Source organism: Osmerus mordax, chromosome 16 (assembly GCF_038355195.1).
Source record: "Osmerus mordax isolate fOsmMor3 chromosome 16, fOsmMor3.pri, whole genome shotgun sequence".
Taxonomy (NCBI): domain Eukaryota; kingdom Metazoa; phylum Chordata; class Actinopteri; order Osmeriformes; family Osmeridae; genus Osmerus; species Osmerus mordax.
Window position 1 is genome coordinate 14,705,748 of NC_090065.1, and position 17,125 is coordinate 14,722,872.

Consider the following 17,125-nt stretch of genomic DNA (forward strand, 5'->3'; position numbering starts at 1 on the left):
TGGTATGTGTTCACAACGGTGGTACCATTTGTTATTCTGTATACCCTAAACATGGTTTTGTTTGTAGTCTCCTGTACACATCTCCTGTACACAGTGGAGGCATCTGCTTGATACTCCTATAGCACCCCCCTCTGGCCAACATTTGAAAAGATAGTTCAGACAAAAGCTAACAAAACTGGATCACTGGATCTAGAATGTATTTAACCCATAAGGTTCGGTCACCTGTGAAAATATGTAGACAAAGGTGGAACTCAGGCCTTGATGCCCTTCAATAGTTGACTACTGGTGCCTCTTCCACATTCGACCATCAAAGCAACCAATGGTAAAAGTTTTCCCTTTTATTTATGTACATCCAACATTGACAATGCAATTCCAATATACACAACAACTGGTATGAAGGACCACAGATCAACATGAATCATAGCCAAATTATATTAGAGAGGTAAGTGAAGATACAATTATGGGATGTACACTTTAGAACTACAATATATGACAAACATACAACAGAATACCAATATACACATTTTACGGTTACAGCATTTAGCAACATGTTGGATGTGTTTGGTCCCTCCTCAGGTTAGAAAGAAAGAATGACAGCAGAATTGTCATCTCAAGAATAACGACCAATGTTAGAGTTGACCACCCCGGCTCTAAACCTATATATCAAAAGATATGTTTGGACTTTATAAGCACAACTTTAGAACTCATGAAATAGTCTGAAACAACTACTTGTTGTTTTTTGACATTCCTAACAAAATTTCAATCACAATATACAAAAGTCCTCTAATATATGTTTTTTTTTTACTAAGCCATTACAAAATATGTGTATAGATTATAGGCCAAAATCTGCAATCAAATGACAATTCAATAAACTAAGTGGAATGTCTTAAAAAACTACAGATGAATCTTTGATCTATTCATGTCAGCTTACCTACAATATATTAAGGTTTACATCAAATATTTAGTTTGGTAGTTTTATTAATTTCTTTTTCAACACATGCACACTCCTGTCCAATTTATTTTTGCTGTATAGTTTTTTCTTTATAGTGGTAATTTTGACAGTGAGATAATATTATTGTATAATTTGATCATGAGCATAGAGTAAATACTATTTTAAAATATATAATCAAAAATATGGTACAGTACATTAAAAAAATAATTTTTCCATTGCATAGAGTAAGTGAAGAGAAGATATCTTGTAGAAGTATATAACATACTTTAAAGCTGCAATAGGTAACATTATAAAATGAATTCAAAAAGAAGAAACAGTGCTCCCAATTCTTGTCTGAACTTCCATGCTTTCATCCAGCTCAAGTTTGATTGACAGTGGTTTCACAAAATAAGCCAGAAAAGGAAGGTTCGCCTCACTGAAAGTGATTGGCTGGAACATAATTGGTTGGAAAAGAGCGGCCCGCTCCAAAATGAGAAATTAACATTCCACTGGTGTTGAGTTGCTAAACAACATATTTTTGTACAGAAAAACCTTACCTATTACACCTTTAATAGCTTGAAGACATTTAGAAATGCAGCTTTACATGCAAGCCACATGGACAATGAGAGAGTATAGCCATGAGGAGGGGTTCCTGTGCATAAAAATTATAAGAATGACATTTTATAAGGAAAACACAGGGTCAAAACCATGGCCAACATACAAACTGGATACCCACTAGACACTGAAATATTAACATGTGTAGCAGTTAAATTGACAATGGAACAATTTAGCATTTTCCTCTGAGATGCTCATGCTGTGTCCCTTATGCTCATCAATAGAAGAGAGTCCATTCAAATATAGTTTCCTGTCAGGGCCCATCACCAGGAATTTAAAATGTATTCCACTGGGAGACAGTATCCAATAGCAGCCATGTAAGCTCTATTCATCCACACTGATATGGTCCCCATTCAAGATAGGGTGTTGAGTTCACTCCATTACCCCCCTCCCTCTCCCTTCTGTCTTTGTTGATATAATGCTTTGAACTTTTGATGGGTCATGGGTTTGTGAGTATGTTCCTACTCATTCGAACACCAATCTCCCAGGGTCCACTATACTTTGTCTCCCACACCAGGATGGTGGGAGTCTCCTACAGAGCCCTGTCCACCTCCTTCTTGATGACCTGCTTCATATCGCCAGAGTGAAGTTTGATCACTTCCTTGTGTACAATCCTGGAAACGATCATGCCAGCCAATTAGCTCACGGCATGTGGCATGGGCCTATTTGATCTTCTGGGCACCAATCATCACCTTGGATACAAAGTTGACTATGGCACTGGCTGGCTGTTCAGGGTCGTGCTCGGCAAAGAGGTGGCACACGTTGTCCATGGCGCTACCCGTCTTCCTGGCAACAAAGCCCAAAATCCTGGAGATGGGGGAGGGGAAGAAAGAGGTTTGTAATATATACTTCTCGCCTTTTCTAGGAACTTTGTACGTTTTTAACATTGCATGAGGGGTGCAAGAGTGCTTACTTTGCTGAAGTGCAGCCGTCTTTTGTCCACCTGTGATTGGGCATCACAAGGTTGATTATACCATAGATATGATCCGTTAAACAATAGTTATACACTGTGGGAATGTATACCGTATGTGTATATTGGGGGTGGTCGGAGGGGCCGTAGGCGCTGATTGGCAGCCACTCTTCTATCAGTCTGCCCCAGGGCAGCTGTGGCTACAGTTGTAGCTTACCACCACCGGTATGACTGTGTCTGAATGAATACTGGACTCTGTAAAGCGACTTTGAGTACCTAAAGAAAGCGCTATATAAAATATATGAAATAATATATTCTAGAGTATGTCAATTTCTCACCTCCTGTCCTGTGGGTCCAGAGCACAGAATATGACGGTACTGACAGCATAATGCCTCCTGAAGAACAGCCTATCAGGTAGAACAGAGAAGGGGGGGCGGGGTAAACAAAATATATTCCCCGTCAGACATTCCTGCAGGCAGAGATGTGTTGGTGATTTCGGCTGTGTCTACGCCTGTGTTTGTATGCGTGTATGTGCATGAGAGCCATGCCACTCACTTCCTCTGGTTGTCGGTGAGCGTGATGCCCTGCGAGGACACCTTGAAGTGGACCACCGTGGAGGTGGGCACGGGCTCAGAGTCCAGGATGGCACTGGTGGCCTTCTGCACCGCCTGGTATCCTGTCAGAGACTCCATCTCCACGGAGCCCAGGAACCACACGTTGCAGGCTGCACACGACAGAGAGGGAGAGACACCCGCAGAGAGAGAGAGAGTGAGAGAGAGGGCGAGAGAGAGAGATGGAGAGAGAGAGACAGAGAGAGAGAGAGAGAGAGAAAAAGAGAGAGAGAGAGAAGGAGAGAGGAGAGAGAGAGAGAGAGAGAGAGAGAGAGAGAGAGAGAGAGAGAGAGAGAGAGAGAGAGAGAGAGAGAGAGAGAGAGAGAGAGAGAATGAGAGAAAGACAAAGCGAGAGAGACAGAGTCGTTAGGATTGTTCATGGACTGGAGCCGTTGAAGCCTAATGTCGGTACCTCTCACGTCTGATTTGCTTGCTGCCTGTGCTACTTCTGTCACAAAGTGCCTCAGAGGGGTGGGGATGTGGACCTACCTGCTCCTTGTTTCAGTAGCTCGGCAGCAGAGTTGGTAACTGACAGGGAGGTGTTCTCCATCACATCTTCCAGAGGATCTAGTCACACACACGCACATGCACGCACACATCAACATCAGTTCAGTAGGTTGAGCTTGACAGAAAATAACTTTTCTTCTTTACGGTTTTTCACTGTATGTTTGTTTTACCTCTGGTCTACTAATTAAATATGATCTCATTTTCAGTCAAGGTAATTCATCTGTGGTGAAAGCAGTAATGTACACAACCTCATTATCTCTTCTGGAATCATACCTCATAGCGTTAAACTATATTTAGTCAATGAGCCGCTGGATATAATTAGAGTACTCTATAAGACCAACTCCATCTTTTCTGTCTGACACTTGGTTGGTTGGCAACGTGTAAGTGCAGTGTGCTTGTTTGTGTGTGTGTGTGTATGTGTGTGTGTGTGTGTTTGTTAGTGGGTGGGTGTAGGTATGTGTGTAGAATACTGAGATGATATCTCACCTCTGTCTGGTATGATAAGCTTACAGGGCAGGGCCAGAGGGGTGATTGAATGCTGGCACACCAACGCAGTCAAACTACCTGCGAGCCAAAAACAAAACAACACATCAGGAACATTCATCACATTTAAAGCTGCAATAGGTAGTGCCCTCAATTCTTGTCTGAACTTCTACGCTTTCCCTCCAGCTCGAGTTTGATTGACAGTGGTTTCACAAAATAAGCCAAGGAGAAAGACCTGCTTCGCCAAAGGTAATTGGCTAGAACAGGAGTGCTGGACAATTGGCTGGAAAGTAGCGGGCCACTCCAAAATGAGAAATTGACATTCCACTGGCACTGAGCTGTCTGTGATGCTAAACAACTCTCAGTGGGCTTCATCAGCTACACAGCGTGTTAATACCGTTTTTTTATTGATGTTCTTTTTTTTTTTTTTTTTTCAGTAAAAAAAACGTTCTATTGTACCTTCTATTGAGACTATTTTACGACGAGCTTCACTCATTGTTGCAGTCCCCCTTAGAGGGCACTATGGCCCAGGTTTTCTCCCTGGCACAGACAACAGACAGCCAGTAGGGGTCCCATGTTCATACAATTCAGTGTGAGGTGAGGCACAGGAGAGACTCACCAAAGTAGGGCTCATTTGGACAGCCCTTCAACCGAACTCCCTTTTGAGTGCATTCAATCAGGAAGTGACGGACTAGCTCGTTGGACAGATCTCCACCTATCAGAGAAAAGATATCAAGGCAGAACAGACAGGGAGAGACATTAAATACAATTCCATTTAACAGGCGCAAGATACTGATAACAGCGGTATCTTAGCAATAACCTTCCACTAACCATAAACTCATTACATAACTCTGACACGCTTCGGGGAGTTACATAAAGCCTAGAAAATCTACACAGTGTCATTACTCCTGAGGTGGAGTTTGTTGTCATTCTCCACCTGTCCCCTTCCGAGGGGCTTTGCAGAGTGTGTTCAGGAGGAATGTTTCCAGAACAAAGGTGGAGATAAAGACCCAATCCTGCAGATGGCTCTGGTTTCCCACTCTGAAGGAACCACAAAGCCTCTTGCTGGAAGGTGCCGAGGCGAGCCCTCTCATGACGTCACTGTCACCACAGGTGCTACTCTGAGACGGCGGGTAGAGGAGCGGGAAACGAAAGGGGGAGGCCTAACAAAGGGACAGGTGTAGCTGAGGGGAGTGAGGGGGGGTCACATCTTTCTGGAAAGGGGCTCTGACCTAATACATACACCCCCCCCCCACCCCCCCCCCTCCAACCTCCCTTTCCTCGTGAACAATATGAAGACATCTCTGGAGCAGTGGCGGTTATCGACTTTGCTGGGATTAGCAACCTTCTTTGACAGTAGCTGTTTTGGTGCGCTCTCATTCGCTAGAGAGACACGTGTCAATGATTTGATTCTGATGAAGCCTGTCTAGTTCATTTGGACTCGCAACACCTGACTTGGCCTGTAGGAAGTCAGGCACCCATTCCAAAAGAATGCTGTTCTGGTTCTGAGAAGAAACACACCCAACAACGGAAAATAACACGAGGGAAATCTCTATTCATTACTAGATGTCCACCTTGTGAAGCCACAGTGTTCAGCTCAAAGCGTCTCCCAGGAGAAGGAGTCTTCGAATCCAGTCAGCTTTAGAAAACCCTGGCTTCATTGTATGGGTGTGAAATGTTAGCCTCACTTTTATGAGTCCTCGGCTAAAGGGTTTTGCTTGGCTACATCCTTTCCCTGGCCAGAGAGTCAGGTAGGCCAGGCAGGAGCTGGGGAGCACAGGGGCAGGACTATCAGGTGGCTCTGAATCAAGGTGCTCAGAGGGATGAAACCGTAGAAGGCTTTCTGGGGCTGTAATTGCGTTCCTTCCTCGAATCGCTCACACAGTGTGCCTGGGGTACCGCGGCTACAGATGGGGTTTCTGGAACATGTCACCTGTAACCTAATCACACAGGAAACGGCCGTCTAGATCCTGACCCCTGCCCCCCTAAGTAGCTCCGCCCCCCTGGGTTTTTAACGCCTACCTTTTTTGCTCTGCTGCAGGACAGAGGGAGGGGGCGTGGCCACCTTCATGGCCAGCCCATAGGCCCCCCTGAAGGAGTGGCTGTCTCGGACGATGAAGGAGCCTGGCTCTTTGTCCTTCAGGACTGAGATGGCTGCAAAGGAGGAGGAGGAGGAAGAGGAGGAGGAGGAGGAGAAGAAAGAAAAGCAGGACACAGGAATGAGATTGAGTTGCTGCGACTGAAGCAGCCAAACATGACTTGTTTTTTGAGGGGGTAAAGTTGGCCCCTTACCTTGATCCCTTGAGATATCTGGCTTGTACCAGAATTTTGATGTGTCTTGCACAAATTTGACAGTCACCAGCTTGCTCGCCAGAACATCTGGAAAAGGCACAGAGGTACAAGCGATCAGCCAACACACCAATCGTCTTCCACATCAAAGTCCTTCAATGGTGCCAACAAAGCACAGAGAGATCTCCCAAGCTGAAAGAACATCCTTGAAATTCAAATCACCTCAACCCAAAGGACATCCCTTCGTGGATATCATAATAAATGATGTTCAAAAAAAGTAGGGTGTATAAAGGGAGTGGTGACTTAGCATGAGAGCGTTACCTGGCAAGGGAGAGGCGGTGCGTGATGTCTGGGCTGAGAGGTCTGGCAGGACGTTGGGGAAGGGGATACTCAGGGAGCTCCCGCTATGGGGACTGGAGAAGCCACTGAGGGCCGGAGAGGCCGTGCCCAGGGAATGCTCCCCGTCTGACGCCCTCCTCTTCTCGGGGAGCAGAGGGGGCTGGCCCTGGGCTCTGCCCGGGCCGTCCGTGGAGGTCAGGAGGCCTCTGTCCATGCCTCCGTTGCCCAGGAGGGAGGAGGCCGAGGCGGGGCAGTCCGCGCCGTGGCCCAGGCCGGAGTCGTCCTGCTCGTCGAAGCTGCACGTGGCGGGGCTGCGGGCGAAGGCGTGGCGTGCGGAGCGGACCCGCTGGCCTCCGAGCGGGGAGCTGTGAGCGTTGGGGGCGGGGTGGGGGTGCACGTGGGGCAGAGGAGGGGAGTGCTGGCCATAGTCCAGGGACATGGAGTGGGAAGGGGGATGTCTGGGGGTAGGGTAGGCACTGAGGGAGGAGTGGCGGCTGAGAAGAGGCCCCTCTGGCCAGGGCTGTCCCGTGGATGGGCTGGGGAGAATCGAGGGAGATAGAAGATGTGCCCATCAAGGACGTCTCATCAAGGAGGTGCTCAAGACACTGGCAGCACACTAGAATGGGTGTACGGAGATGTTACGAAAGCTCATTTGTGATTGGCTGTACCTGTCTGTCCTCTGGAGAGTGGAGGCGGAGGGTGTGGCGCAAAATGGCCGATGGCAATTGTGGGAGGAGTCGGGCAGGCCCTCGTCTGAGGAGAGTCTAACATGGCCGATCATCTCGGAGTAACCACGGTGCTCTGTGTGTGTGTCTGTGAGAGAGAGAGACATACATCAGATATGACTCCACTGCATGCACACTCGGGCTAGAAACACAATAAGGGTCTCTTTCTACTGCTACAAATCCGCACGTCGATGGCGATATCCACACGTCTATGGAAATGGCTCTAAAAAAGAAATAACAGCTATAAAACCCAAATGGAATTAGGAACATGAAGCGATAGGTCTCACTCGCTCACTGTGCAACAGACTGTGTCATTGAGAAAGCAGTTGGCCTTGAAGATTAAATGCCTCTTAATTCAGTCCTCTTGCTAGCTCGACCGCAGCAATTGATCCATACTCATCAGAGCCGGCCTGCCCGTTCCCCAGACTGAGTCAACACTCCTGCTTCCATGTGGGGAGAGAAATGAGAAGCCCCCCCCCCCTTACATGATTGACTAAAAGCTTTTATTTAATCAATCATGGCTTTTAAGGGTCTGACAGGTGCTCCAGACATGTTGAAGGCACATGTTTCCACATAGCTCAGCGGTTGGCTGGCTGATTGACTAGCTGGCTGGCTGGATGCTGTTCCCATGGGCTGCCTCGCTGAGAACAAGGGAGGGCAAGGAGGAGGATGAGAGGGGCTGGTTCTCTCTTTGTCCGCCTCGTCTCTGTTTACCCAGAGCCACTTTCAACGGGGAAGAAAAGCGTTCTTGTGCCCTGATCCCCCCCCCCCCGACACTCTGTAACCGTGGTAACCTGGCGGAGGCATCTGAATACGGTGGGCAGGACAGGACACATGGGGGCACAGACAGACCTCCGATGCACTGGCATCCCTTGCCGACTGAGATCGCTATGGCAACGGGCCGGGCAGGGGTCAGTGGGGGACAAAGAGGAAACACACAGGTCACATTGTAAAGGAGACACCCCCTTCCATGCGTGTCGGACCCTGACTCCGCCAATGTCACTCCATCACTCAACCCCACCAGCACTTCCTCAACATAGAGGAAGAACAGAATTCAAACTTCACGTGTTCCCAGAAAGGAAACATAGTTCCATCAGAAAGGCCCAAGGACTAAATCTTTAGTCTTTACTGAAGTAAAAAACTAAACAAAGTGTGCCATTATTGTGGCATGTTTAGAAGAAGACAAGGCTTATTAAAAATCTTAAACCTGATGCTTGTTTTCGGCATGGCTTTTTTCAAGACGTTACATTTCCTTTCATCTGAAGGGGATTGTTTGTGAAAATATTCTGGTAAAGAGTTAAGAAAAGACTTGGGTTTGGTACATGAAAGTCCTGTCATGGCAGTGCTACAAAGGCTCATATCACCACACAATTCCCTCTCCACCTCAGAGAACAATCATATAGTTTGGGTGTGTACAACCACTTCAAGCCATCCAGATTCACAACAAAACCTCCACACACAAATAAAAAAGAGCTCCTTTTTTAATCAAAAGAACTCTACCATTATGAGCTATAAAAGATATGTTTCTTTTCAGGAACTGAACCACATATATATTGTCCAAGCTGGTGTAGGACACGTCAGGAATCCCTTGAAACAGCAGAGAGCAGTATAATGCAGCGGTCTCCCTAACACTGAAATGTCCCCAAGCGACCGTTCCCTAACCTCCAACAGACATCTTCCATTAGTTGGTAGACAAGGTGACCAGCAAAAGTTGACGTCTGCAGCAAAAACACAATTACACACACACACACACACTAGAATAGAGGGTGCACTTTAGGCCTCAGCGTACAAACCACAAGACTGCTACAACTCACACTCTTGCTCATTGAACGTAATTAGTGAGATGTGAATGAGAGTGAGAAAGAGTTTAGAGTGACAGAATGAAGGGAAGCCCACTGAAACACATTTACATTTAGCAGATGCTCTTATCCAGAGTGTCTTACAATAACTACAATAAGTACAGGCAAGTGAAGGGGGAAGTGACTTGCCCAAGGACACAACATCATTTGCACAGCCGGAATCGAACCGGCAACCTTCTGATTAATAGCCCGCTTCCCTAACCGCTCAGCCATCTGACCCTCCCACTGCCTCCTTATCTGGTCATGTATCCATTGTGCCACCGATTCAACAGTACAGACATCTACAAATACAGAGGCTTTGTCATAGGTCAAGTAGTGGCCGCAATAAGTATGATAGACATTGTGGGAAATTAACTAGTAACCTAATATTGCTGAATTATAATAAATGACAAGTTTCTCACACAATAACCTACCATGCTCTGTCCTGTAGTCTCTATAAGAGGGCATGCTGGGAGATGGAGTTTGCCTCAGTTGAGTAAACTCTGCCATGTTTTTCACTGGAAAAAAAGAGATGCATGGTTATTCAAAGTATTTATTGACCACTCAATTTAACGGTTTTGTCAGACCATAAGGGCAGGGCACCGATCAAGGTGCATGACCCCATAACAATAAAGATCTGTAAATAATCAATCATATATTGTAGTCGCAAAAGCAAAAAGGAGACGCTTCAGGTGAGGGTAGGCGGAGCCTCACCATAGGGCGTGGGAGGGGAGATGGGGAAGGCAGGAGTGGGAGGAGCCATGTCGCGGCCTGGATCCACCCCACTGTCCATATCCGGGCCTAGTGGGCGGTAGTCCACGCTGTCACTGCTGTACAGCATGCCATGCTGCTACACACACACACAGCAAAAACATGCATGCGAACATCAACGACATGGATAAACCAGACACACAGAAACCAGTAGCTAACCAGAGCTCCACCCAGGCCACCTCAGTGCTCAGGAGTCCCTCCCAGTGCCTGCCCACCTGGGAGTGTGGAACGCAGGGAGAGTATGTCCTCGTGTTTCGGTACTCCTGGACCACGCTCACGCCCCAGCCAGAGCTGCAGAAGTCCGGGTGGTCTGTGACGTCACTTCCTTGACGACTCAGGGCGCGTAGACCGTCTGCTCTGTCGACGTCACAGGTTTGGCCAGCTGCACACACACACACGGAGGGACAAGGAGATGCACACAGGCATGGTCACTCATGGTCACTCAATGAGAACACAAGGGTCTGGGCTTCGTAAAACTCGATCGTTCAGGGGCTGGTTGAGATGTTTCTGGGGCTCATTTCTGAGCAGATCCACTTGATGAAGGAAGGAAACATTTCACATGCTATGACTTGAGGAGGTGAAAAATACAGTTGCGTTGCCCGACATCAGCCTCAATTACATCGGCCTTGGTGTTGCTGTGAGAGAACAGCTGAGGAACAGCTGCTGGCGTATGTGTGTGTGGTAGGGGGACTGCATTTTTACAGTCTCCTGACTGGCCACAAGGTTGACGGGAGGGGGGCGGGGGGGGGGGGGGGGTTCTGGTGAGGACTGGAGCAGCACTCAGCACAGAGGTGTTAATTCAAGCCCTAACAAAAGCTGTTGTCCCAGCCCTGAGGAATGCTAATGGTGTGAGGTGCTAAATGCAGGGGGTGATCACACACACGCACACACACACACACACACACACACTGATTATGCATCTCATCCCCATTATGTTCCCTTGCTCTGTGTTCAGATCAGAATCACTGCTGAAGCAGCAGAGCAGCCTCCCAAAAGAAGAGTGATTTGGGGACTCTTTTGTTTGTTTTGCTCTTTTGTATGGGAGGCTACATTTGCATAAATGAGTGGCACTTATTTCTGGGTTTCAACATGAAGTGATCCTTGTACTGTACTGGTATATCAGGTGGCTAAACGGTTAGAGAACCAGGATAGTAATCAGAAGGTCGCCGGTTCGATTCCCGGCTGTGCCTAATGACGTTGTGTCCTTGGGCAAGGCACTTCACCCTACTTGCCTCGGGGGAATGTCCCTGTACTTACTGTAAGTCGCTCTGGATAAGAGCGTCTGCTAAATGTAAATGTACTGTATTGTGTTATTGTCTCTGTGGCGTGTCAGGCACGCTGTTTATGTAGTAGTTATGATGGATTGAATGTGTTATAATACCTGTCTACAAACACATTTCTCCTAGTGGGATCAATAAAATGACTTGACCTGTCTGTCTGTGCAGTGTGCCATGCTACAACACGCACACAAACAAAGGAAATACATGCGAGGGAACATCACATACACATTTCTGTCTGCCTGACTGTCTACCTGTTTGTCTGTCTCTTTGCCTGCTTGTTTGTCTATCTGTCTTACAGTAATTCTTCTTTTCTTCATTTCTGTCGTGGTTATGGCCATGGTTAACCCAGAACCACAGATCTAATCTACCTGATCGGAGACACTACAGAAATGTCATCAGCACTCTGGAACATTCCTTGAACACTAGGGGATGTTCAAACTAGCATAGATGATTTGTGGCTTTGAACCAAACAAGAGGACTACATTCAAAAACATGAATCAAACAATAGTGATTTCATACCAGATAGTAAATTACAAGGCACCCATGATTGACACAAATCAGTGACTTGATTTGTATTATTGGGGAGACATTTACATAGAGGCTATAATCCAATGCCAGACAGCTGATAGAGAAACGTGTCTTTCTTACACAACTCCTCTGTGAAAATTTGAGTCCTAAAGATTAACATTCACAAAGAATATTGGCTGAACTGCCTCCAAATACACACAACAACAAGCACAAGAAATGCTGTCTGATCCTAACCCACTCACCACACTAAGCTAATGGATGTGGCTCTGTATTCTGCTTACCAACACAATAGCAGTCAAAGCCTAAAATAGCTTTTATGATTCATTGATATTCATTGATATAACCCTATTTAATATAGGGAGGAGGAATACATTCTGTGTTTTGTTTCCGGGGCTGTCCACGACGTCTGACATGGGCGTTTTACAGTATGTAGTTGATATGCACAGACAGGCATGGGTCTCTGGGGTGGAAAATACGTTCCCTTGGGGCACACTTGTTCCATCTCTGGAAATTCCTCGGCCCTCCCTACTCTCTAACTCTTCTCTCCTCTTGTCTTTATGCCCCAGGCTGTTCCCAGGTACATTTCTGCCTGTGATTCACATACTGCTGACAGCCGGTCTCTCTCCTCAACCTTCACTCTCTCTCTCCCTCTCCCCAACCTTCACTCTCTCTCTCCCTCTCCCCAACCTTCACTCTCTCTCTCCCTCTCCCCAACCTTCACTCTCTCCCTCTCTCTCTCCTCAACCGTCACTCCCACTCTCTCTATCTCTTTCTCTATTTCTCTATCTCTGGCTTTGTATCTGTCTTTTTCTCTCTCTTTCATTCAAGTCTATTTTCCTTCTCTCTTGCTTGCTTTTTATCGAGCACTTACTCGTCCACTCCACCTCTCTCTCTCTCTTTCTCCCCCCTTCTCAAACACGCCCATTTTCTCTGTGTTTCTCTCTTGCCCTCGCTGCCTCCGCTCCGCTCGAATCCAGGTGAAAACAACATGGAGGATAACTGGCTGTCCTTGAGTCAACACGCACAAGTTCACAACATGTAACGCACACCGCTGGTTTGAAAAAGTGAAGAAAAAAGATAATCTGTGCTTTTGAAACACCATAGTCTCTGAGCTTAAGTCTAAATACGTTCTTACTTCAAACGAATTAAAGGACTCAAAACAACAAGTCTGCTAGAGAGGCAACAAACCAAAAACATGGACTTGTGAAATCTGTTGATTTACAGAAAACAAACTGTAGGTTGTAGTCTTAGCTGGTGGGAGGCTTACGGGCACTGAGAACCAATGAACATTCCTGGAATTCTTTGGCTCCAGAGTTTTGAAACTGGTCTTGTGTCCTTGAACCAGGGCATGGTATCTATTTCCCCCAACAATATCCAGCTGGAAATATCTTACTGGACTACAGCAGTAGGCCTATGCGAGACGAACAGTGGAAACATTCAATAAGCCTTGCATCAAATCAGTAACCCCTCAGCCCACCAAAGTAGTCTATTCACCAACAAGCGTCTGACTACTAGAGATGATGTCTTATGGAAGAATCCTGTTGAATATGTAACATACTTTATTCAAGTCAACAACAGGCCCAATGGGACTTTGACCGTGCAAGGAGATGTCGAATGGGTCCGCATGTCGCCTATCTTCAAATCGTGCTAGGATGCCAAAAATAATGGGGGGGTTTTACATTATGAAAGTGTTTAAGAAGTCCTTTAAAGGAAGGGTAGGTACGTTTTGCTAAACTAGTCATTTTAGCTTGAGTTTGAAAGTATCCAACCCAAAGTATCCCACCCCTTCCTTCAAAGCAACTCCCCCAAAACACCCCTGACTGTACAGAGCGCAGGTAGGTTGGTAGACAGGCAAGTAACCCGTCCAATCATTGCATTCAATCCTAATGCCATCCAATTATTGCATTCGGTCCGAACTCAATGATTGGACATATTTATTACAGTCCTGCGACGGGCACAGATTTATATGCATTTGGTTTTACTGTGAAAGCATTTGATTTATTGATTGTAATAAGGATATTAACTTTATTTCAGAAAATATGTGCTTACACATTACCTATCCTAGCTTTAATAGTGTAATTTGTTTAATAAATTACAAAGAATATATGTCATTAACCCCATCCCAATTGTGCACAATTTTGTCTATGTCTATTGGCTTAAACTTTTGGTGTAATACATTAGGCTTGAAAGCATATTACACATTTTTTGGTGCTGACGATTTCAATTAAAGTTTATTTTTATGCACATTAGCCATTTTAACATGTCAGCCTTGCAAGGTTGTTTCCTGAGAGTTAGCTGACTAGCCCACAGGCAGATAATAACATGTAGTTTAGTGGGGGAGTGGTTGAAGATGGAGTTAACCAGCAATTGTTCCAACCATTTACCTGCTTGTGTGAAAAAAATAAATCTTTCAAGTGGATTTTTCTCTGCTAGTTGATTAAGGTGTACCAACTATCAAATAAGTATTTCTTCAACTATTTTCTAAATTAAATACATGACACACACACACACACACACACAAAAGACAAACAAAAAAGAACTTGGTGATGTGCATCATGAAGGGATAAAAGGGCAGTACACTGTAAACAGGTAAAAGTCCAGCTTGACATGAATCCATGCAAAGCATATTCATCTCTCCATGAAAATTCCTCTGAAGTAGAAGTCGCTCTCTCTCTCTCTCTCTCTCTCTCTCTCTCTCTCTCTCTCTCTCTCTCTCTCTCTCTCTCTCTCTCTCTCTCTCTCTCCTCTCTCTCTCTCTCTCTCTCTCTCGTCATGTACCGTGTTGATCCTAAAGTCTGATAAACTGAACAGAGGAGACAAGCCCCAACAGCTCCTCTCTGCCTCAGAAAGGCAACAACAAGGGAACATCTGAAAACCTCTGCAGGGCTGCCAGGAGGCCCGACAGTTCCCCCACGCTAACATGGGCCAGGTGGGAGCAGAGGAGCAGAGGTGTTTGTCAGTTAACCCTGTGTTGTGAGAGCTGGTGAGGCGCTGACGTTTGTGGCTCTCCACGCCATCCCACCACACACGCAGTCCCAGTTCAATCCCAGTTCGCTGGAGGACGTAGCGGTTTAGTGTTCTCTTGCCAACAACAGCTCACGGTTCGTTAGTAGAGGATGAATCACATTTCACCACCACCATCCGAGTGTTTCCACCTTTTAGGCCCTCTATGATTGTCATCAGGAATGCTGATTTACCCCACACACACGATCCCACACACACACACACACCACCACCACCACCACCATACCAAGTTGCTTGCCATCATCTTACCTGTCTGGTGTATGTTTTGCAGGGCGGCGGCAGCACCGTTATCTGTGAGTATGTGCCCGGCGCCGTGAGCGGCGGACCCGTTCACATGCGTGCCTCCGCCCGTCCTCTTGTTGGCCGCCGCCGAGCGCGTGGGCACCGGCACGAACGTGGGGTCCAGGTCCATGATCAGCTGGTTGAGCTGGTCGATGGAGTTGTCGATGTCCACCGTCAGGGAGTTGAACTCCTCATCGCGCTTGACGTTGTTGTTGTTGTTGTTGACCGCCGTCGCCGTGGGGTGCTCGCGGCTCACCACCACTGTTCTCTGGCCGCTGGCTGGAGTCTCGATGGGTTCTCGTTGCGGTACTATGGGTAGAGCTGGCTTGGGAAGGCTCCCGTCGGGTTTGTCCCCTGGGTATCTGTCCCCGTTGATGTCCCCCTGGTGGGGGGTCTCTCGGGCATGTAGGCGTACTGCTGGGCAGCCACCATCTGCTGCTGCCGCACCCAGGTGTGGGTGGAGTAGCTGCCCTGCCGGTAGACCTGCTGCTTGGCGCGGCGCTGCCGGGGGTGGAAGAGGCCACCGAGCACTGCGGGGCCCCAGCCCCCCCCTGCGGGCCTCCACGTAGGTGCGCTCGTACTCCTCATGGTGGGCGGGCGGGCTGCTGCTGCTGGAGGACGTGGTGCTGGCTGGGGGGCTGCTGCTGCTCCTCTCCCCCGGGGCTGCAGAAGCCGTCGGAGAGCAGGGAGTTCTGACTGCTCTTGTGGCAGGAGGAGGACAGTGTCCCCAGGCTGTCCACGCTGCGCAGGTCGTGGCCAGACATCAGCACCATGTCATCCAGGATGTCCGTTTCTCTCTCGCGGGGACGCGGGTCCCCGTTCACGTGCACCTGGGCCGGGACGAGCCGCTGGACGCCCACCCCGGCCCGTTGTCGGCCATCTCCTCAGGAGGATCCTCCAGGCCAAACCGCTCAGGAGGCGCTTCAGCTGGGCCTTCTCCTGACGGCTGGGCCCCTGGTTGGGCTTAATGGTGAGGTGGTGGAGGTGGTGGAGGAGATGACGGTGGGGGCTGGTCTGTCAGCCCACAGGGAGGTGCTGGAGAGGCCTGAGTCGCTGCTGGCAGACAGGGCGTGGTCGCTGTGATCGGGGCTGGAGGTGGTGGAGGTGGCACGGACACCTCTTCCCAGCGTGGAGACTCCTCCGTTGGGGCTTCTTTTGATGGTGCCCAGGGCTTTCTCCTGGATCTGGGAGCGTGGCGCTGGAACGACAAGAGAGCGCAGCGCTTCAAACGGTCAGCTGGTTTGGGCACACAGACACACACACACGGACGCACACACACGCAAACACAGGGACCGGACAAGGTCACCGACAACTTCGCCCATTCTCTGTCACACTCGAAAGTCTGTCAACACAATGCTCTCTTTCACACGAAACGAACAACAAAAAACGCTCTCTCAAATACAAGTAAACAAGGACTCACAAAGTCATAGGTCTCGACAAACAAATCACAGGTCGCACAGATAAACATAGACCATGCAACATTCTTCTCTGTGACTTGGTCATATTTGTAGAGGATAATGAATGGACAACCGTAATGTCATGGACTCCATCAGCATTCCTTATTCCTATACAACACACAAACGTGAGCTCCGACAAGACTTTGTTACACTGAATGTCAACATTTGTTCCGATTCTTCATTATTGTTGTTCTCTATTATTTGTACCTTTCAGAGGAAAGGGCATATCGTAGCTAGGCACAATCACTGCAGCTCAAGCTTATACCGGTGGATCATTCTGAACTACGAGTTGTAACAGTAAAAGTCAGTCACAACGATAAACTGTGATATATTTTTTTCACTTATCACCATACTTAAAAGTGTGAAAATGTTAAATGTCTGCATTCATATAAGTACCTGGGGAACTCTCCCACTTGTTGTGTGTGTGACCACTTCAAAGGTAGTGGTCGTGTTCAGGTTATATAAGTATCAGTGAGAGCCATCTGTCTTCTGCTCTGGGGGTGTTCAGTGTTTGACCTGAGCATTCCTCACCCTC

The 17,125-nt window shown here is 47.6% G+C and overlaps 1 protein-coding gene across 1 annotated transcript; it reads right to left on the reverse strand.

The window, feature by feature from the left end:
• Positions 1–329: 329 nt before the first annotated feature.
• On the reverse strand, positions 330–16,816 carry LOC136958963 (tensin-3-like). Its single transcript, XM_067253125.1, is given in 23 exon segments — positions 330–2,353; positions 2,460–2,489; positions 2,795–2,863; positions 3,012–3,180; positions 3,557–3,634; positions 4,061–4,138; positions 4,677–4,772; positions 6,080–6,211; positions 6,350–6,436; positions 6,668–7,221; positions 7,354–7,498; positions 9,683–9,766; positions 9,963–10,098; positions 10,235–10,401; positions 15,101–15,521; positions 15,524–15,630; positions 15,633–15,662; positions 15,665–15,720; positions 15,722–15,998; positions 16,001–16,042; positions 16,045–16,101; positions 16,104–16,331; positions 16,798–16,816. Coding segments are annotated over 23 exon segments (3,207 nt in total). The 3' UTR covers positions 330–2,208.
• Between the last annotated feature and the right edge of the window lie 309 nt (positions 16,817–17,125).